This window comes from Miniopterus schreibersii, assembly GCF_964146895.1.
Source record: "Miniopterus schreibersii genome assembly, chromosome: 12".
In the NCBI taxonomy this organism is placed as follows: domain Eukaryota; kingdom Metazoa; phylum Chordata; class Mammalia; order Chiroptera; family Miniopteridae; genus Miniopterus; species Miniopterus schreibersii.
In genome coordinates this window covers 54,755,315-54,778,812 of record NC_138112.1, presented here as the reverse complement: position 1 = coordinate 54,778,812, position 23,498 = coordinate 54,755,315, and the positions used below count along the sequence as shown (strand labels likewise).

General features: G+C 37.8%; 1 protein-coding gene across 1 annotated transcript in view; it reads left to right on the top strand.

Annotated features, from left to right (window-relative positions):
• Positions 1–23,498, top strand: part of DCDC1 (doublecortin domain containing 1) — a 279,224-nt gene that overhangs the window by 32,602 nt on the left and 223,124 nt on the right. Inside the window, exons 7-8 of the mRNA XM_081153073.1 lie at positions 11,257–11,462; positions 20,898–20,991. Coding sequence (XP_081009199.1) covers positions 11,257–11,462; positions 20,898–20,991 — 300 coding nt within the window. The remainder of the gene's footprint in view (positions 1–11,256; positions 11,463–20,897; positions 20,992–23,498) is intronic.

Below are 23,498 nucleotides of genomic sequence, written 5' to 3'. Positions count from 1 at the left end.
TGTTATATTGTTTGAATAGCATATGAATCAGGTGGGATTATTTGTCAGTCCATATTATCTCCCACTGAGCTGCATATACTCAAAAGCAGGAAAATGGCATTAGATGGAGAAAACACTCACTTTCTTCTGAGATAGCATGTGCTTCTATTGTTTCTACAAATGAGGCTAAAACTATATTTTGGAGGTGTATATTTTTGTGTTTCCTGATTCCAAAAGTTTTAGACCTGTAAATAGTGTGTAGTGTATCCTTACTATAATAGACGTAGATATAAAGATAATTGCAAAAGACCTCCCTCCAAAAAAATGTCCTTAGCTAATAGAAAACTCTAGAACACACATGTGTCAGCACCCCCTTATATTGTCAAAATATCAAATCATTAAGAAACATCTAAATTGTTGACATATTTATGTGTTGGACTATGGGCTGCTACCCTGGACCTTGCTGGGAGTATTACATAATGTATGATATATGCACCATATGAACTTTTTTAAAATCCAGAAATTTCTATTCATAGAATTGCATCTGATCTAAGGATTTTGGATAAGGTCTTCTGTCACAGCTGTAAAGAAATCTGATAAATTTTAATTCTCGCTAGGATATTAACTGAGGAGGATTATAAATGTTTTCTCTACTACCGTGAACTGTTTGCTGCATGGGTAAGAGTGGACAGAGAGAATATCTCTGATTAGAGCTGAAAGAGTGTGTAGGAGATTAAAAATTATGCTTCCATGTCCAAGGAGGCAGAAGCATGGTTAAATAGAGATCATTTATTTATTCAATCATTTTCTTGATGAATGTTTATTGAGTTCCTACAATGTGCCAGACATTGCACCAAGCCTTAGGGATATGGCGCAAACCAGCAAAGGTCTCTTGGAGCTTAGCTTCTAGTGAGGTGGAAGGAGCAGTTGACAGTGAGTGTATAAAGAACTAAGTAAGGTATTTACTGACAGTGGTAAGTGTTATGAAGGAAATAAAAAGGTTGCTATCATAAGAACAAATAATGTCATGGAAACAAAGAGGCAATTTTGTTCAAAAATGAAGCTGACATTTGCAGTAACCTTTAAATCAAATCTTTTACGCCATTGTCTGTCTACCTTGCTTGTCCCTTTACCTGGGAATACATTTATATATTTTACAGTTAGTGTTGCAGATGGTTTTGCCTTTCAAACTATTTGCTTTTAAAGCTTTCAGGCATCTGTTTGGAGAGACATGAGAGATGCATTATAATTTAGTGGAAAGAACACTAGTCTTGAAGTCAGATGATCTTGCGAGATTCTAGTGTCTGTTATATGACCTTGAACAGATTGGTCTGTGCTTTAATGTCCTTACCTGTAAAATAGAGGCAATTAAAGGATTATTGCATATGCTCTTGTTTTTCTAAAAAATAAAAATCATTTGAAGATTAAATGCCTATAAATCCCTAGTCTAAAGAGAATACCGACAATAGCATTTTATAAACATAACTAAGATCCCACATGCTATTAAGACCCCAAGGCTATTAATCAGAAGTTTGTGTTCACTCCTACCTTCCCAGAATAGCTGGCGGGGTTCAGGGAGACAGCAACAATGAAAGCATTTGTCTCTCCTTTTTTCACCACTGCCACGGAAGCGAACTGCAGTGCGAAGCCAGGCAATTCACTTGACCTATCTAAGCCTCAGTTTCCTTACCCACAGATTGAGCCTAATACACTACACCTCATTGTGTTAGTATGAGGAGTAAATAAGATGATGTATGTAAAAACCTACTGGATATAATAGGTGTCTACAACATTGTATTTCCACCAGCTTTTCATACCGGTTGTTGCAAGTACCTGTTTTTACTACCAAAGGTATGTGCTATGTCTGAGATTTAAAAAATACATACAACCCAATTAAAATGCCTGCCAAACACTTGTATCTAAAGAATGGTATGAAAATCTGAATCAGCCTTTGAACACTCACTGTATTGTGTTTTTTGCCTTGAGAATTTTTCCTGGGGTGTAAGTCAAAATCAAGTCCTTTTATAAAAGGACCCCCAAACAGCCTTGCTCTGCTCTATTCCAAGGGTCATATTTAAAAATGTTTTAAAATTCTCACCCAAGGATATGTTTATTGATTTTAGAGAGACAGGAACAGGGGGAGAGAAACATTGATATGAGAGAGAAACATCCATCAGTTGTCTCCTGTATATGCCCTGACCAGGGATTGAACCTGCAACCTTTTTGGTATATGGGATGACTGTCCAATTAACCGAGCCACCCAAGAGTTATATGTTGAAATGTGTTTATGACCCAAGGCTAGCCTTAACTTTAAGCTGCCATAACTTATTTCAAGAAAGTTCATAGAAAAGTTCAGGGGAAGAGTAACAACATTTTGATTGACACAATAGATGGAACGTTTGTAATTTTAATCAAATTTAAATTGAAGACATACTTCAAATGATATGTCAGACTGGTGTTACTGAGTTAAAATCTAATGACAACCACTGTCATTATTAGTTAAATATAGCCATCATGCCTATAGCAATAAATGATGACACTTAAGAACATGCAGAAACAAAGAACACAAGTATTTAGAAAAAAGGGAGCGTGACTAGAAACTCAGTTGAACACAGGAATGTGACCTGGATTTAATCTATTTACCAAACATAGAAGCAATTGTATTTGGAGCAGATGATATAATTGAATATAGCAGTATGTTTTCTTACTGTCAGAGCATTTATATCTTATAAGTTCATCTTGCACCCATGAAATGATGTGCTAGTTCATATTTAATGCCATTATACCTACTTGACAGTCAGCATTAATGTGTCTTCAAGTGTATTACCCAACTACAAGAGAATGCATTTTTAAAAATAAGAGTTTTAATAATCTTGTAGATTTGGACTTGCAAGTTTGCTGCTTTTATTCTGGTGACAGAAGGAGGCAATATTCTTTTTGCCTGATACATGCAAAATAAAAAATTACAGATCAAGGAGCACCCAGGTTTATTTAATTTTATAAGAGGCATAGGTTTTTTTGAAGTAGACTAAGGAAATGTAATGATATTTTAATAGACCTAACACAGAAGCAAGATAGAAAGTGCTTTATCTTTTCCATGATTTGGTTATAAACACAATCATGAAAATAAAACGGGATGTGGATTTTTCAAAATAAAATATAAACTGGGGTTGGAGCATGATGTTCTGAGTGCTGCAGGAGTGTAAGTACGTATGAACAGACAAGGGGACTTGGCCATCCCCAAGCAGCTGGGATATGACCATGTGGGGAAGTATTTTCTGAGATTTTGTTAAATCCTATTAGAACTTCACTAGATTGTAGCCCCCAATCCCACTCTCACTCAGTGGGCTTTTAACTTTCTAGAGGGAAATGCCTGAGAGAGGAAAGCTGGGATAGATCTGGTCCTTACTGCTTTGGAGCCCACTAGGCATGGCCAGCAAATTTAAAGGGGGGGTCAGGTGATAAGGTGAGACAAGGACCCCTTCTTTGGCCATTGGGTGTGTAAGAACAGAGACTTTGCTTAGAGTACTGTCAACAAGGTGGAGATTCAAGAGTTCTCAGTCCTGGTCAGGGCACATGCCCAGGTTGCTGGCTCCATCCCCAGTCAGGGGCATGCAGGAGGCAGCCAATCAATGGCGACTCTCTTATCATTGATGTTTCTCTCTCCCTCCCTCTTCCTTCCTCTATCTGAAATCAATAAAAGATATATTTTTAAAAAAGAATTCTGTAGAGGGGAACTGCAAGGTCCTGTTGTTGAGATTCGTGCACAGGTAGGCATTGTATTTGGTCCTGCTGTCTGGGGAAGCTCCCAATAGTAAGGATAAGCATCTATTGCATTCTCAGTGTCCCTTTTTGTAATCAGATTTGTAATTGCTGGTGAAATAAATGTCTCTTGTTTCCTCTAGACTGAGTTTGCTTAGGAAAGGAACCGTAGCTGCCTTATTGACGATCATTTTCCAGCACAGGGCCTGGCAGTTAGTAGACACTTAACAAATGTTGTTGAATGGATGAATGAAGAACCAAATGAAATAGGTACCATGGTGAACCATCCATATCCCAAGGAGTTGGTGGTGAGAGGGGAAGGGATAGACCTCATTAGAGCAGCCTGCTGGCCTGCAAACACTGAGTGGACTTTTAGGAGTATATTAAAAATCCCCTACCCCAAATTCATATGTAGATTTGTGAATGTTTCCCTTTGGCAGGGGGCCAGAGTAAGCCAGCCCAAGAATAATTACATTGCAGAGAGGCTAATGGTTATGCTAATGCTTGTCTGAGACCAGACAATGGCCAGAAGTGGAGTGCTGATATAAATGATTCTCCAAGGAACCTATAGATCTGAGATTTTTAGCCTTCCCACATCCTCCCAGGAATGCCCTTTCTTGCCCATTCCCTCACCCCCTTCCCTCAGTCTTTGTATTTCTTATAGTACTTTGCATATAGTAGGTGCTTATTAACTGTTGTTGAAAACAAGGAAGGAAGGAAGGAGATCCGGTGACCTTTGGGAAGGCTCAGGGCACTGCTCACTGTGTGCACAGCCCAGGGACTGTGGAGCTAATTCCACCATGGGGTGGCGGGGACGCTGTTTTCTAATTCTTGCCAAGGTACCAGATAGTTTCAGCCCTGGGAGGGATGCCAGGGTTTTGAGGTTTCAAAGTTAATGAGATACAGAAGATGTACAAAACACTTGTTAGCTATGGCTACTATGTTTTCCTAGAAGTTCAGAATGGGTTTAGATGTCACTAAGTTTCTTTTTTAATACTTGGCCTGCTTCCCTGCCCCACATACCCTACAATCCCCACAACTTGATTACTCTACACTCCAACCTCTTCCAGCCTCTGAGATTATTCATCGTCTTCACCAGGGCTCAAACCTACTCAGGTCTTTGCCGAGCATACTCAGATTCTCTCTCAGTGTTGCATGGAAGTATCAGATTCTGTTTTTCTTCTCACCTCTGGATGTAATCATGCTTACCCTTGTTGCCTGCCCTCAACCACACTTCTTCATATGAAGGCATATGTCCCCAGAGCTGCGATATACACAGAAGTCACCTGCTGTCCCTGGTTCTCCAGCAGGTTCTCATATAGGAGACCTGTGGCCCACACTTTGAGACATGCTGCTGTAGCAGACCTGCCCTTTTCCTCACTTACGGAGTTATCGGTGGAAGTGGAGCTCTTGGGGTGCCACGAAGAAAAAAATTTCCTGAGGCCCCCAGGGGAGGATGGGGTTTCATGGAAAGCTTTATTGATGATGTAAAATTAAGGGGGTTCTCCTCCAAGGTCCCATCTCTTTTTATCCCTCCATGAAAAAAAAGTCCAATCTTGTCTTCAGCAGGGCCAGAATTAAGGCCACTGCCCATAGTTTCTGCTCCATATTAAAGCCCGGTCCGGTCCAACATCCTGCATGTGGAGTCCAAGTCTGCACGGCCTTGGGCCGTGGGGCTGCTTAAGGCCACATGGCTCTGGAGAGAGAACAGGTGGGTGCACGGGCAAGTGTGGGTGACAGAGCAAGAGAGAGAAAAGGGCCACCAGAGAGAGGGAACTCTGTCTGGAGATTTCAATTTTCCAAGATTTCGTGCGCTCTGATGGGGTCTACCCCGTGGCCAACCCATTGTTCCCTAGGCTAGACTGACAGACAAGCAACTTCCCTTCATCACCCTGACTTCACTGTGCATGCACCATCTCCCCCTTTGTTTGACCCCTCCCCCCAGTGATCTGCAGGAAACGGACCAGTGGTTCCCTGGGGAGCATGAAGCTGTAGCTTCCTGGTGAAGCTACTCAGATGACCATACTTATAATGTCTGGCCTCCTCTTTGCTCTCTTCCTTTTTATTAATATTAACTAGCTAATTACAACAATAACAATCCCAATAGCTATGTTTCATAGGGAAATGGATTTTGCCAAATGTAGGAAAGATTTTTTTCAATAGCCTCACCTGTCCAAAAGATACAATGGCCTGCTTTGGGAGATGTGGGACTTCTCAGTGTTTTGCATAAGGCTGTAATCTGGCTGCTTTCCACCGGCCTTGCTCCATCTCTGGCCATTGTGGGGAAGGGGAAACATTTCCCTTTCCCTCCTCTGGTTCTTTTTGGATGGCTGAATAATTAAATCAACAGGAGGCAAAAGGACAAGAGAAAATAAAATTTAATATTGTACATACCCAACAGTGCAAAGTTAAGATTCAAATCCAGAGAGTTTGGCTTTAGAGCCCATGCTCTTAACCACTAGGCTATGCTGCCTATCTAGTATGTAATTCATTTTAGTCGTCATTAGTATTATTTTATTAGGCTGCTTTACATGTTGGTTTAAAATCTTTATATAAAAAGTTTTATATATTTTCAATAGTCTTTCCATGTGTACCAATATCAACAAAGATCTGGAAAGTAGGAGTACCTTTAAAAAAAACTATATGTAATTTATAAACATTTTCAAGTTTGTTTTAAAATTTATTATGTGGTTTTACTAGATCTATTTAGAGTTTTTTCAGAAAACCTATATTTTGGAACTTCAGAAATTGATTTTAGTTTAGACTGCATGTTTTTTAAGTGAGTTAAGTGTCTTTAGATGTTATCAGATAATGGAATTATGAGTATATTCCTTTTATTGGAGTAAAGTTTTATTGCTATAAAGGTAGCATTATTCACTAATTCACTCAGCACTAATTGAGCACCTCCGCCATGCACCAGGTAAGCATTGCATGTTTAGCCAGGTATACACACAGTGATAGTACAGTGGGATAGGTTGAGTGGTAGATGTCTTCACAAAGAGCAGAAAGGAGGGTGTCCAAGCTGGAAAAAGTTTCCTGGGAGAGATGACCTCCAAACAAAGTCGGAATATATAAGAATTTACCTTAAATATACTTTGAGTTTATTCTAGACCTTCATTTGCCAAGAATTTCTTCTTGGCAAGTTCTCTTCTTTTCCTAAAGAAATTCTATGCCTTGTGGTCACCAATGAGCATCAAGGTGATAGAGCAATCACATTTAAGTTTATACTGGAGAGAGGGAGGGAATAAAGATGGTAGGTACATACACAAGCAATAACGTTTATTTTGCACAATTGGTATGTTATGAAAACTGAAATAAAATTAAATTGCTATCAATTCGACATTTAAATGTGCAGGAAGAGTTAACATCTAATAATTATATTATGCATAGTGAACTTGTTTATACCCTGGAGCAAAGTAATAAGAAATAGAGGTTCGATTCCTACCTTCTAAAGGTTTAAGTATGGAAGCAGAAATAGGATATATTCTTATACAACATTTACATAAAATTCCAGCACCTAGCACAGCGCCTGGCATGTGGGAGATTCTCAAACATTATTGAGTAAATGAACGTATTAATGGGTGGTACAGGCTGCAAGTGCTCTAAGGATCCAGAGAGATGACAGGTCACTGTGGGCTGGAACAATAAAGAAAGAAAATTTGGGTAAGATAAAATCAGGAAGTTTGGGTGGTGTCAGATGGTTGGCACACTCTTCTGCTAGACATAAGTTCAAGGAAAGGGACTGTATATTTTTCATATTCCTTGCACAGGGTCTGGCACATAGGATGGGATCAAATAAGTATTTGTTGACTACCTTACAGACACAGAGGGACAGGCTGGCTGATTGGTGGAAAGCTTCAAAAGCTAGCTCCAGTACCCTTCTCTTCAGGCAATGACAAAATCGATGTTTTAGGCAAATCCAGCTGTAACTGGAGTACAGAATGTCAGATATAATGGAAGAGGCACAAGTACAGTTTGGAAGTTCTTACAGGTAACAGGAGGCTGGGAGAGAACTGGGCCAATGAGAGCAGCTGGGAATGGGAGGAAGTGATGCTTTTAATAGTACTGTGAAGAACGAATAGCTGAGAGTTGGGTTTCCCCTCTTTCAGGGTCCCTAGAAGCAGAGCCTGAGATGGGGAGTGCTGTGCAGGGGGCTTAGTGAGGGAATACTCTTAGGTGAAGCCTGGAAGGGAGTGGGGGAAGCAGCAGACAGTAGAGGAAGAAGCTTGGCCAAGCCTTGTTTTGAGCTGAGGTTAGCCCCAGTCTGGAGCGGGAAACACACTGCAGAGTTGGGAACACACCACCAAGAGTTGCCCCTCCTTGAGGCAAGGGACTGGCTGTTGTGTCCCCCAGTCAGTCAGTCCCTGGCGGTGGACTGCACCTCTAGGCAGCGGGGAAGAAAGAGGTCATCACCTCCTAGGTGGTTCCCGGCTCGGTGGCTGGAGAAGGGTGCAGCTGTGAGGTGTCAGTGGCTGGGACTCATAGCAGGTGGAGTTGGGTATACTAGCCCAAGGTAAAAGGAATATGACGGGTGAAGGGTACCACCAGCGTCATCTGCACTCTGCTATAGTCTGTTCTTCATACAGGGCCCTGCTGAGAGCCGTCGGATTGCTTCCCCTCACTTCCAGAATAAAATCCAAACCCTGTATCCTGGCCGCCACAATCTGGCCCCTTTCTGCATACAAATTTACTTTATTTTTCTTTCTCAAACACGCCAAGCTCATTCTCACCCCAGAGACTTTGTGCTTGATTTCACTCTGCCTGGAATGAGCTTCCCCCAGATTTTCATGACTAACTTCTGATCCTAGAGGCCTTTCTACCCAGATGTCACCTCTTTAGAGAGGCTTTTCATGGTCTGTCTCACCCCGAGAGGCTGTGATCTGCACGAGCTATTCTGTCCTGCTTATAGTTGTCACCCTGGTACTTTGACGAGTGGACACCCAACAAATGTCATTGACTGACTAAGCACCTAGCTGAAGAGACATGAATGGGAGGTAAGGGTCCAAGACTCTCTGAGACAGTGGATAACATCGATAGAGTTAAGAAATGTGAAGTGTGCATGCATTTGTGTGGAAAGATGTGAGATTTTGTTTTAGATATATTGAATTTGAGATAATGGCAGAAAATATATGGTAGAGATGGAATAGTGTAGTGACTAGGGGCACAGTTTCTGGAACTAAATTCACAGTCCGGTGCTGCCACGTACCAGCTGCAAGATCTTGGGCAAGTTGTTTAACTTCTCTTTGCCTCGATTTCCTCACTTATAAATGAGGATAATGATGTTATCTACCTCGTAAAACTGCCGAGAGGACTATGAGAGTCAGTACCTATACATCTTATAAGAGAGCATCTTGCTAATCGTAAGCATTATTTTAATGGAATTTGAGGAGTTTCGCATATAAAAGAGCCTAGTGGAAGCCAGGGCTGCGCCGAGGGTGGGCGAGTGGAGCACCTATGGGATGGAACTTGAGGCGCTCGCCGGGAGGGTTGCGTCCTGGCGCCACCTCAGTGTGCACCCTTAAACGTTGCATTTTTGGCCCTTCACTTGCCTCACTCTAATTCTGGCCCTTTTCTAGGTATTCGGGGGGAAAAACCGTTATGGGTAAGATTCTCTAAGTCTCAGCACCTGGATCACCTGCTCCCTCTGGCCTCTGTTTCTCGCTGTTGCTAATCTGGGGGTTGCCTCTCTGTCGACCGATTGCTTCTTGGTCTTTTCCATCACTTACATAACCAATTCCCTGCGGTCAGTCCCCTCCACTCAAATGCTCTGAGTAGGTTCTGTTTTTCTGTTTGGACCTTGACTGATTCAATGGTTAATATACTCTAATGCTCCCTAATAAGCATAGGATTTCAGGGACCTGTGGGAAGAAGCCAACGTTTACAGAGTAACTCCTATATGCTAGGTACTTTAACATATAAAATATTTAAGCCTTATCTGGTGGCAGAATGGTACTCACTAGATACTTTGTAGAGGAGAAATTAGAGATGCTGGGTGGGATAACTCATTTAGGGTAACGAACTAACATAGCTGAGATTCAAACCTGGTTTTCAGGTTTATAACCTTTCCACTTTTCAGAGCATCCGTGGAACATTCAGATTATGGGTAAACTCCTATGAAATGACAAGAATTTATTAACTTTTATTCCCTAGTGAGAGCTTTTTAAATTTTATTTTCAGAGATACTGTTAGTTTTCTGTAAAAATATGCTTTCTCTTCTTAAAGCTTAAGCATGTCTATAATTTGGTTTGCTTTATTCTGCAAGTTTTGCTCATATTTCTGCCTACTGGATATGTTTGTATGCTTGTGTGTGTGAGAGAGAGAGAGAGAGAGAAAAAGAGATTGAGAGAGAAATCAAGAAAGAGGTATAGAAAGACAAGTGTTTTTGTTTTTTGAATATTTAATGTAGCCATTCTGGGACTTGAAAATTATTTACAATGACTTGCTCATATTTCACATCAATACTAGTAGATTCTATGTAAAGTACTACTACTAGCTCAAAGAGGCCATGCTGCTTTCAAGGTAAGTGCTAATAGAGATGTGTTATTTTGAAATTTGGGTAAACAAATACAGCTATTTTCAGTTATATGCAAATAAATTTTATTTCTCTCGTTAGGACACATAAAGAGCAGATGAGAGAGGGCTCACTGCATTTTTGTATCTCTGTGAAAATAAAATATAATCTAAAATAAATTGAACGCACAAATAAAATAAATAACTCAGGTGCAAATTATTTATTTATGAAATGAAGCCTTTTGAAAAGAAAGGAATGCTGACAGCAGTTTAGTATGCAATATTCCACCCTTCTGTTCTTACCCTTACATTTTCAAAGTCATACATAGTAATTTAGTTGCACTCCCATTAATATTAGTGGGAGTTTTGAAACTTAAATTTCTGCATGCATCTTTGAAGACGTATAGGTCAAAGTAAACTGTTAATGCAGAACTGGTTTTCATTTTTAGTGGAATAGTTTGAATCTCTCTTCAAAAATGTCCTAAAAGGCACCTTCATGCTAATCACAAGGGAAGGATTATGTATAAGGTTACTACTTGGAGGTCATCATCTTTAGAGCAACATGGCTAATAAATCATATTAAAGAGAAAAAAGTGTTTTCTCAGCCCTAAAGAACACAGAAGTTCAGGACCTGTGTTGTTGAATAGTAAGCTAAGGACCTTGGACTCTTTCAGTGGACCCTTTCAGCCCAGTGCATGTGCTCAGTGATAGAGGCATGCTAAGGTGAATTTTAATTAGGACTAAATTGTGGTATTACTCTTTCATACCCTGAACATCTGTTCCCTTCAGAAATGATGATTTATGCAGGCTATCAGAGCAGACAGCTTGCTACAGCTTATGTCACGGTTAGTGGGAAGCTGGTGGTAGCATTTCAGAAAACCAGCATCTAAATGGAGACTGGCCAGTGTATATGATATAGGGAACAGGGGGAGGGGAAGCATGAATGTGTCCATTTTTAATTTTGAAGCCAAATATTGACTTGACTTAAAAAAAATTCTCTTCTAGACCATCTGTCGTTAATGAAGAAAGTAACTTGGACAATGAATGGGCTGATGTTTCCTACTGAAGTCAAGAGACGGAAAACCAAGCCTGTTCTTTCTGTTAGAATGAAGAAACTTACTGGGAAGACCTCAGTCCGAATTCTGTTCTTTAAGAACGGCATGGGGCAAGATGGGCATGAGATTACAGTGGGAAAGGAAACAATGAAAGAGGTAATTTTGTATCAAATACTGAAGTATAAATTAAATTTCAAAGTTTTTATGGCTTTTTAAAATGTGCTTTTTTCCTTCTAAATAGCAATGTCAACTAATGAAATATTAAGAGGATATTATATAGAACTCAAAAATCCAGCTTCTTAGAAGTATGCTTATTATACTAACAACATAAATTACCTTGGGTAATGCAACAATATTTCAGGAAATTATTTGGCTAACAGAGCTGGTCATTTACCTAGTAAAAGTTATGTTTACATTTGGTGAAACATTCTAGTTGGTTACAGTATTTCATAGACTATTTAGATGGAAGCTAATCTAACTTAGCTTCAAAAGTCAGACTTACACCTTTTCATTTAGTTAGAAATAAGACCTAGAAGCACCCCTGATCCTCGAAAGAATAAGTAAAGTCTTAAATAACTAGGATTCAGTTAAAGGAACCATATGCATTTTTAAAAGCAAATCTTATGGGCCTAAATCATGTAACAATCAAACTTTAAAAAACAAATTTTAAAGTAGCACTTGTTACATATATGCATGTTTTTTAGAAAGTGCTTATACCTTCCAGATCATCTTTTATATTAAAAAGTATGGAAGAACTAATGGGAATTTGAAAAAACTTTTTTTTTTTTACAGATAAGGACCTTTCAACCTAATAATAAAAAAAATAATATTTATTAAGTATATATTAGAGATTAAAATATAACGAAACTGTCTTGGTTTTAATCTTCTCTTCATCATTCACTGTCTCTGAGTCCTTGGACAACTTAACTTCTCTGAGTCTCTATTTCTTCATCTAAAAAATGGGCTAACAGTAATGCCAAACTCATAGAATTGATATGAGGATTCAATGTGACATTATTCATGGACTACAATGCCTGGCACCCAGAGAGTTCCCAATAAATATTCGCCATTCTTATCTTTAGGACTCATAAATAGTTAGAAATCTAACAGTTAGAAAGTATTTTTCTTACTAATGGGAAATATTTATTATGAAATCAAGACAGGTGTAAATCATTTTGTTATACCAGGTTATTTTTTATTTATTTTATTTTATTAAGATGTTATATAGTTCAATGTTTATTTTTTAAATGTACCTTTTAAAATTTGAGGTTATATAGTTCCTCTATATTCTTTTTTAATTTTATTTATCTTTATTATTGAAAATATTACAATTGTCCCCTTTTTTCCTCTCCATTGATCCCCTCCACCCAGCACCCCCTCGCCCCCCCAGGCCTTCCCCACACCGTTGTCTGTGTCCATAGGTCATGCATATATGCGTCTAAGTTCTTTGATTCATCTCCCCCCCCCCACCCCCGCCTTCCCTCTGAAATTCATCCGACTGCTCCATGCTTCTATATCTCTGGATCTGTTTTGTCCATCAGCTAATTTTGTTCATTAGATTCCACATATGAGTGAGATCATGTGATACTTGTTTTTCTCTGACTGACTGATTTCAACTGCTTGAAACAGATGAAGAGCTGACTAGATATTGGAGATTTTCGTTATCAATGTCTTTTTTCCTCACCTGCTTATCTTTGTGGTTGTGTTATAACCACAGCTGGGTAAGAGCATCTCCTGAGAAGCTGGGGAAGTAGGTGTTGTGTCCTTCTTATCTGCAGATTGGGGTTATGAGTAAAACAAGGGATATTACACACCAGAGCAGATTGCTAAGGCAAGTTGTAACATCTTCCCTGGGGATTTTGGAAAATAGAGAAGATGGACGTATCCCTTGGGCTGTTAAAATGCAGTCACTCCTGGAGATAGACGCTAGATTAGATAACCTCTCGAGTCCCCTTCAGCCCAGTCTCTGTAATTCTATGCCTTGGTGGTAAAATTGGGGTAATGGTCACAGATTACATGTTCTTAGATGAAAGGTTGAGTGTAAATAAAAATGTTACTGCTGTTTTGCTTTTTGGCTGTAGAGAGCAATTTACTTAAAACTGGATGATCAAGACATTCTTTAGTTTATTTAGTTTTTCTTTTTACAATTTGTAGAATTTAAAGAATTTTTACAAATTATAAAACTCAGGGAATGATTCAATAATAACTATATTTGTAAATATCTATCTAATTTTAAAAATGAGGTAAAGGAGAGGAGGCAATAGGATGTTGGCTTCGGGTGTCAATAGAACGTTTTGGAGGGAAAAAAATAAGGCTAAGCTAATTATTTGGTAAATAACAATTTAAATTTTGAAAGTTTTGTTGATAATCACAGGATAATGCGCTATTTATAGACTTAATACCAAATCCGTAATAGGAACAACAAGTTGGCATACTCATAGGAGAAACACAAATTATTTTCTCTTTTATAATAACACAATAGGAATGTTGGGACTAATAGCTATTTTTAGATTACTAAAATTTTTAAACAGTAATTTAGATTATTTAGAAATTTTACATCACTAAGTACTATAAAAATGAAGTAGAATGTAAACCTAATATGGGGAAGGTTATTACAGTGGGATAAGGAGAGAATCACTGAAGATTGTTGGTAAAATAAGGTAGTTAAAGCATAAAGTCTCCTCTGAGCTCAGAATGGAGCTAAGGGGAAAAGACTGTATTTCAATCCTAAGTACAAAATCAAAAAGATTTGCACACCCCACTTTGGAAAACATAGTTTCAAGCTACTTGAATGGGAACAGAATACTCCCTTTTCTCACCCGAAGGCAACACAGACTTATTGCAGGCAAAGATCTGCAGCGTTTCTTAAAAGTATGGTCGACAGATCACCTGCATCAGAACCATCTCGGCTCCGTGCTAAACATTCAGGCTGCTGGGTCCCACTCCAAGCCTATTGAATTAAGAATCTCTTGAGTTTGGGGCCTGAGAATTTGAATTTCAACAGATGTCTCCGGATGATTTCTAGCCTGACTAAAGTTTGAGAGCTCTTGTTCTAGTGTTCTAAATATCAAACTTGCTAATTTATGGAAATCTTCATCTATTTCTTTGTTTGTTCTCTTATACCACTGACTGCTAGACTAGAACTAGGGCAGGGAGCTCAGAAACCAGGGAGAGGAACATGTCTACAGTTAGCAGGAAGGGAGTGGCCTATGTGTAGCACGTGTGACTTAGAAAACATAAATATTCCCTCAATATTTGTATATGAGCATACTTTGTTATAATGACTTTTTTCTGTTATTACTGAAAAACCACATAAATAGAGAGGAAACTATTCATGTATGACTGTCATGGTATAAATAAATAATAGACTTTTTCAGATGCCTTTAAACTAGAAGAAAATCTGGACATAGAAATTGAGAAGCACATAAAAAGGTATTCTATTATTAATCATCTTAGAATGCAAATTAAATCCACACTGAATTACCACTATACACATTAGCATGGCTAAAATTTAAAAAAGGCTGACAATACTAAATATTGTAAATCTAGATATTATAAATATTGTAAATAGTGAAAATTGGGAGCTACTGAAAGTCTCAGGTATAGCTAATGAGGAAGTCTAGCTAATTGCAAACCAATCTGGCAATTTCTTATAAACATACTCCTACCATACATTCTAGCAGCCCTTTTCTAGGTACAGTAAGTTGTCAATGTCATTGATAGCTCCTGGGACTTGAAGAGAAACAACATGAAATTTAAACCGATTTTACCAAAGGCTAATTGATAGAAACAAGAGTTAAGTTTTTAGGGCATCTCATCAAGTTATAATGTTGAACAAAATTATGTTATTTGAGGACCTGTTGAATTTACCCATGAGAAATAATATATGTCAATACAAAGACTTCTAGGTAAATGTTCAGAGTAGCTTTATTTATGATAATCCAAAACTAGAAACAACCCAAGAACATCCATCAATAAAGTGAATGGATAAACACATTGTAATATATGTTCATACCAATGATTGCTCTTCAGCAATAAAAAGGAACAAACGTTGTGATAAATAAAAGCAGCCAGATACGAAACCTGGCACGCTGTATGATTCCATTTATATGAAACTGTAGGGCAGACTAACAGTGGTTACCTGGGCCAGGAGTGCTGAATTGTGTTTGGGAAAGAGCATGAGGAATTTTGGAGAGTGGTGGATATATTCTTTATCTTGATTGTGGTGGTGGCTACACCAATGCCTTTTTCTACCTGCATTGAATGGTGCACTTAAAATAGATACAGTTTATTTCATGTAAATTATACATCAAAATAGTAGATTAAAAAGCAAACAAAAACAAGGTTAGAATTACAGAAATGAAAAAGTAATCTGGGCTATTTAATTATTCTTAAGAAGAGATCAGTTAAGTATAAAATATCCAAGGAGAATGTATTAATAGATTATTTAGAAAATCTCCTCTGGTTATCTACTTCTCATTCACATTTTAATAATAAAATGCCAGAACACCTACATTTCAAATTCACAAGAAATAATTGCTTTTACAAATCATAGTCATGTTCATTACTAGTAAGAGCAAGTAACTAGGTTTGGTGTGCATTCTATCATTTACTCTTATGAGAATAAGATAAGTAACAGCCAGTAAATTTATCTCCAGGATTTATTCAGAAAAGTACCTTTATGCTACTTAATAAGATGGGTATAAATTCAACCCCATCTCCTGGCATCTTCAGGTTAAAATAACAATCATAATTTTTATTGTTAGTCATTTTAAAATGTTGGTCTTAGCAGAGAGTTATGCCAAGTACATTTTATTACATTTTAATTCTTTTAAAATTCATAATGTATTTGACAATCTTTCAGTTAGCAAAATAAAAGTTTATAAAAACAGATTAACTTTCTGAAAATATTCATGGTAAACTGTAGTTAGCTTTTACTGGACAAGTATAATTAATTGCCAATGGTGGAATATTTTTAGTAATCCAGTGAGTTAGCTTCATAATTATCCATTCATTTTCACAGTTTTCAGCTTGCTAAATTTCTTCTAATATTCTTTTGTAGGTACTTAATTAAATGGTTTGCTTCTTGGGTTTATATACTGAATACTGTTATATTTTCTGTACAAATACTCATTAAGTTAGCCGAAGCAATTTTTCTCACTTGAGGAACCTGGGCCAAATTTTTTTTCCTTCTGTCAGTTAAGATGACTTTATCTGCAAATAACAGAAAAATCCTGATTTAAATAGACTTAAGTAAAAAGAAAGCAAGAAATCCAAAGATAGGGCAGTTCCATGCATAATCCGATGAGATTCAATAATGTTTTGGATTTTGTGCTCTCTTATACATTGGTTACAGGATGTCTACTACACAGCCAGGCACAACTTTGTCCAGAGGTAGAAAAGAATAATTTCTTCCATGTGATTGAAGAGGACTTTCCTAGAATCCCCTTCTCAAGTCTCATTGGCCAGAACTACACTAAAATGTGTCCACCCTCAAACTGACAAGGGACATGGGACCACCATAATTAACTTAGATCAATAAAGAAAATCATAGCTATTCCTCAGTTTATTAAGTTCTTTAGGTTCCACAGATAAGCGAGATCATGTGATGTTTGTGTTTCTCTGCCTGGCTTATTTCGCTTAGCATAATTTCCTCCAGGCCCTTCCATACTGTCCCAAAGGGTACGAGATCCTTCTTCTTTACAGCTATGTAGTATTCCATGGTGTAAATGTCCCACACCGACTCTTAACAATATAAAATTTATGATGAAATGAATGTAAATTAGATATAATATGTATTAACTTTCACTCAGTCATTAATTCATAATATTTTCATGACTGCTTATGTCTGCCAAGGCCCTGGATAGAGTAGTGCATGAAATCAGCCATGGTCCTCCACGTTCTCACGGAGCAGTTAGTCTAGAGGTGGAAAAAGACATTTGTAAAATAGCCACATTATTAAATGTGGAGTAGGTGGCACAAGAAAGTCTTTTGAGAAGAGTTAAGCAGGATTTATCTGGGTACATATGGAAGCCATTGAGGATGGTAACCTTTTCAAGCAGAGAGCTGAGGTTATGAAAATGCTCAATGACAGAGTGAGCAGGATAAAGTCCGTGAATTGAAAGGTGAGTGTATGAGAGAGAGTGGCCTTGCAGGACAGGTGAGAGATTTTTACCACCCCCCCAAAGGCAGTAAGAAGTGTAAGGGTTTTAGTTAGGAGTAGAAGGAGAGGGTGACTCCCAGAACTGTCACTGAATAGGTTAAACTAAAGAGAGTTTGTGGCGGGGTGGAGGAGATCAATGGGGGAAAAAGTGGGGGACATGTGTAATACTTTCAACAATAAAGATAAATTTTTTAAAAAAGCAAGAGAGTTTGTGGAATATCTCTTCCCAGGTGCTTGTCAAGAGGAGCCTGGTTTTACAGCGTGATGATTTTAAATTTCAGTATCAGAAGGGTTCTCTACAATCTAAACTGTAAGACATGAACGGAATGTGAATTTGTAAAAGTAATATTTTAACAAGTTTAACAGTTACAGAGTAGTGGAAATGGTATTTTAATTAACCTTAATATTACAGCAAGATGGCATCATTAAATATTTTTCAATTGTTAAATGTAAGAATGGCCATGCAAGTAGAGGCTTCATTCCGGGGCTTTTGACAGAAATTTATGTTGCTACCGATTCAGACCGCTGATAACTTCCTGTGAGAAAGTGACTGCTGGCGGTTGGCCTTGCTGAACGCTGCGAGGACCTTACGTGCTGAGAGAATGACAGTGTGGCTGATGCGGTATTAATCTCTGCTATCTGATTTTCTAATGCCACTTTTCAAACTCCTTTAACTCTTAAAAGTTGGCTTGCACATTTTTAGTGGTGTTTTAGCACAATGAAAAGTGGGGTTTTTGAGTTAGAAAGCCACGTGATTTTTACTTGACTGATTTTTTGACTCAGAAGCAGCAATAATTGAAGTATTTTTTAAATTATTGAGATTTTAATTGAAGTAAATGGGACAATCTTTAAGTAGCTCATATTTTACTTAGTTTAGTTGGTAAATTATAACTTTGGAGAACATTTTGATATTTGAACCTTCACTAGTAACTAGGGAGTATGATTTGTACAAAAGGGCTTTGTTGTACTTTTAAATAATAGATTTGTAAAAGTAAGAGATTGAGAACTAAACACAAAGGATGGCAAGATCGAGGATGTGGGGAACCTAGGAAGAGGCTGCATCCATTTAGGGTCTGTGGGACCAACTGTAAGTCCTTAACAGCCTTGAGGGATGATCGGCTAGGAAAGAATGTGAACTGAGTTATCTCCCTGAAGCATTGCTGTCGGCGAGGGTGGTGGTGGTGGGACAATCCTTGGGCACAACGTCACAGGAAAGAAGGTGACCAACAGGAGAGTTTTGCTAGTCAGAGGCCAACTGTGTTAATCACTTAAAGTATTAAAAAAACATATGCCAGTGCCAGTCAATAAGTTCCACTCTTTCTGTCTCAAGCCACAGACAAAACTCCAGCTCATTCTCCTGATACCTTCTCGTGTGTTTTGCATACTCTTTTCGAGCATCTTTAGTAAATGCTTTAGTCCATGGGATAGGAGCCCTAGGTGAACTCACGTGTTGCAGTCACTAAAGAAATTGACCCAGGTGAGTGGGAAAGTAGGAAGATGAACATTTAATGTTTAGAGAGTCACCAGTGTTATTAACTTAATTGATTGGGTAGCAAGGGCCAATCCCAGCCATGGGTAAGGGGGCTAAAGAGTGGTAGGGTCAGCGATATCAGAAAGGCTGTTCCAAGTTAGGGAGCATCATATCTGACTTGTGAGGACACGTGGCATTGGTCAGGAAGTGAACTCCTGCACTGACACGCTCTGAGCAGACAGATTGGAGGCCCCAGAAGAATTGCCCAGAGCTCTGGATTGCGGCTAAAGTGCAAGAAACACACAATCCGGTGAATGCCCGTGGAGTATGTGGCACGTGGGAACATTATTGGTCACGTGTAGGGTTAGAATAAAGGTTGAGAACATCTGATAGAATCCAGTAAAGGGCAATTTGTCAAATTAAATCCATCAGTTAAGTATTTGCCATTTAGATGCAACACAGCGCTTGGGCAGCAACTGATAAACCAGTTCAATAACAATCTTTGAAAGTTGTTCTCCAAACTGCAAAGAAAGCACAACTTGCCTCAATATACACATTAAACTGTTTAAATATGTCCATGGTCACAAATAAAATGAGTTGGTTTGGCTAGGACCAGGATTACAGGCTTCCATCTTAAAGTAGGGATTAAAGCTCTTGGTTATGCAAAACCACTAGTATATTGTAGCAGTGAGTAGTACAAGTTTAAGACACAGTACTTTCGATTTGGATTTGGAATGTATTATGTGCTTTTAAATGAATAGGGGGAGTTTCATGTTCTGGGGGTCACTTCCAAAATCCTAATGAAACCTGTCCCAGGTTACTTGATATTTTCCACTCTCCCTGCTACTTTAATTTTTCTAACCTTGTAAGTAAAACTTTCTCTCCAGCTGGTGCTTGTTTAAGTCTTCCCTGATGTTGGAAAGGTGATTGTTACACCTTCACAAGGGCTACATCAAGAACAGATGGAGACATTCAAATATTAAGAAAAGAGCTTGAGCATATTAGAAACTATTGAAAGTGAAGTTCTTGAGACTCAGGCTCATGGAAAAACCTTGAAATGTGTTTTTTTTTGGTACCTGAACAACGTAAGTTATCAAGGTGATCAGACTGTTTTTATAATTTATTTTAGGACACTTGGAAAGAATTTAAGCTAAAGAGAGTACCTTAAAACCTAATTTAAAAAGTAATATCCTCTTATTGTAAAATGAATGGAAAATATAGAAAATAGCAAGAATAATATAAAAATCCCCCAGACATTTACCATTTATTAAATGGTGGGTAACCACTTTTTAATGCTTGTTGCATCTCCTTTCTCTTTTTTATTAATATTTGCATATGTTTTTTAAATTTTTAAAAAGGTTTTACAATTTACTTACAATGTAAATTTTTACTAAACAGCTCAGTATATAATGAGTCATTTTGAAACTGACCAAATCTGTGAGCTTTAACATACTCTTCCAGCCAAATCAGGACTTAATTTTTAGTCATTTATTCTACAAAAACCTTATAGGATCGCTGCTTTTTGCCAGGTGCTATGCTTCGCGCTGGCGGACCAAGGATAAAGGACTCTGCCCTTGGCCCTGTTTCTTCATAGTGTCCGCTGCGGTCAGGTCTTGACGGAGGTGGTCACATTAATGAGCTCCACCTGCAGCCTCTCCTTTGCCCTTTAGTTTCCACAGCTGGTCCCCTTCTCTGGTGCAGCAACGGGCCAGAGCCTGGAAGAACTCTGTCCTGTGGACAGCTTCAGTGTGTATGTTTTCAGACTACAACTGGCGTTTAACAGGTTTAACTGCCTTTTTATTTCATATGTTAGAAACATTTTATAAATCATTAAATTTAATTTTATAATATAATTGTTAATTGCCGTGTAGTATGGAAAGGACTCTAAATGTGTATTTTATGTAGCCAGAGCTCACTGTGATAAATTATAGGTTTTTCTTTTTTCTTTTCTTTGTAGGTTTTAGATACTTGCACAATGAGAATGAATCTAAATTCACCAGCCAGATATCTTTTTGATTTATATGGCAGAAAAATTAAAGATATTTCAAAAGGTAAGTGGCAAAGATTTTGTAAACTAGATGATAATATTATGAAAGGCATTTTTTAAATTTATCCCCACCCCCACCCCTCATCCACCCCACTCCCAGGCCCTCCTCATGCTAATGTCTGTGTCCATGGGTTATGCTTATAAACATACAAGTTCATTGATTAATCTCTCCCCACCCACACCCCCTCCCCACCTTCCCTCTGAGGTCCCTCAGTCTGTTCCATGCTTTTGTGTCTCTGGATCCACTTTGTTCATCAATTTATTTTGTTTATTATATTACACATATAAGTGAGATCATGTGGTACTTGTCTTTCTCTGACTGGCTTATTTCACTTAGCATAATACTTCCTAGTTCCCTCCATGCTGTGCCAAAGGATAAAAGATCCTTCCTCTTCACAGCCGCATAGTACTCCATGGAGTAAATGTCCCACAGCTCTTTTATCCACTCATCTACTGATGGGCACTTGGGCTGTTTCCAGATCTTAGCTATTGTAAATTGCGCTGCTATGAACATAGGGGTGCATATATTCTTTCTGATTGGTGTTTCAGGTTCCTTAGGATATATTCCTAGAAGTGGGATCACTGGGTCCTATGGAAGCTCCATTTTTAATCTTTTGAGGAAACTCCATACTGCTTCCCACAGTGGCTGCACCAGTCTGCATTCCCACTAGCAGTATACTGGGGTTCCCCTTTTCTCCACACCCTCTCCAGCACTTGTTTTTCGTTGATTTGGTGATGGAGCCATTCTGACAGGTGTGAGATGATACCTCATTGTGGTTTTAATTTGCATCTCTCTGATGATTAGTGTCGTTGAGCATTTTTCCATATGTCTCTTAGCCATTTGTATGTCCTCTTTGGAGAAGTGTCTGTTTAGGTCCGTTGTATGAAAGGCATTTATATAATTTTGTTTTTACTTTATACATTTTAAAGGAAAGCAGATATAGTAAAACAGTTTAATTATAACATGAATAATATATTTTTCTTATACAAAGGGAAATCATGAAAGGGCATTAAGATTTTGGGAATCTTTTATTTCAGCATGTTTTAGTCCACTTGGGGTACTATAATAAAAATATCATAGGCTGGGTGGCTTAAACAACAAACATTTATTTCTTACTGTTACATAGGCTGGTACCAAGCATGATCAAGGTATTAGTAGATTCAGTGTCTGTTGAGGGCCTGTTTCCTGATTCTTCTCACTGTGTCTTTATGTGTTAGAAGGGGCAAGGGTAATTTCTGGGGTCCCTGGTATAAGGATACTAATTCCATTCAGGAAGGCTCTACCCTCATGACCTAATCACCTCCAAATACCATCTCATTGGAGATTAGGTTTTAACATATGAATTTGTTAAACACACATATAACACACATATATAATCCTTAGCCAAAAAAAGGTAAGAGTTATAAAAAATAAGTATCAAAATGTGAGTTATCACTCAATAGTATTGATTAAGGATGATAAAGCCAGGAAAGTTTGCTTTTATAGAGTACAAGGAAGGATACTAGAAACACAGGGGAGTATCCAGTATAGCCATTTTATCACTTACTGTTGCCTGGTGGGTAGAGTATCCCGCTTTATATTTTGGCCCTCTTCTGGCACATGGAATTAAGGTTTAGATGAAATGATAGGCCCATAACAATAGCACATTTAATAGTGCTAATAGTAGCACCATTAAAATAATAATTACTAATGAAGTTATAAAAACTAAATTTTTTAAAAGTAAAGTAATAGTAATTACTACTAATGGTAATTTAATTGTAACACAAATGTGGAACTCATAGTATTTTTGCTTTCAGAGACTAGCAAATCAGTGCCTTTAGAAATAAGGATAGAGGTCTTATATTTTGACAAAAGCATACAATAAAATTGCTTTAAAGCACATATCATAACTTCTGAAAAACTTCTAGAAGTTAACCCAAACATTTAAAAAACCTCTGCACATACAGTAGCACCATTTCTCATTTTTCTCTTCTGAAAGCTTATACCAAAGAAATTATTAAATTATGAAAATTTATCAATTTCTTGTTTATTAGGTTATGGTTTACTAAGGTTAAAATACTAATCAGTGTTTAAAAAAATCTAAACTTGCTCTGTGCTACAGAATGTTTGTGTGTGTCTCATCCCAAATTCATGTTAAAACCTAATCTCCATTGAGATGGTATTTAGAAAATACATATATTTTTTCTTGGTCATTTAAAATATTTGTATTAGATGTAATGATTATTTTTAATTAGGAGTTTTCATCTGAAGATTTCAAAGCACTTGCAAACACCCATTATCTAGAAGCATTAGATAGTTATTTTCCTGTAAGACACATGTAACACAGGGAATCCTTGCCTTATGGATTTTTTTTTTTTTGAAGGGTGGGGAAAGTATCATTGTTAAAGTTGATTTCTTGTTTTTTGCATTTTTCCCCTCTCCATCATGCTGGCTAAAATTTTCTTTCTGCTCAACCATATTATATAATCACTTTTAAACTTTTATTAATAAAAATAAATAGCTTATTTTGT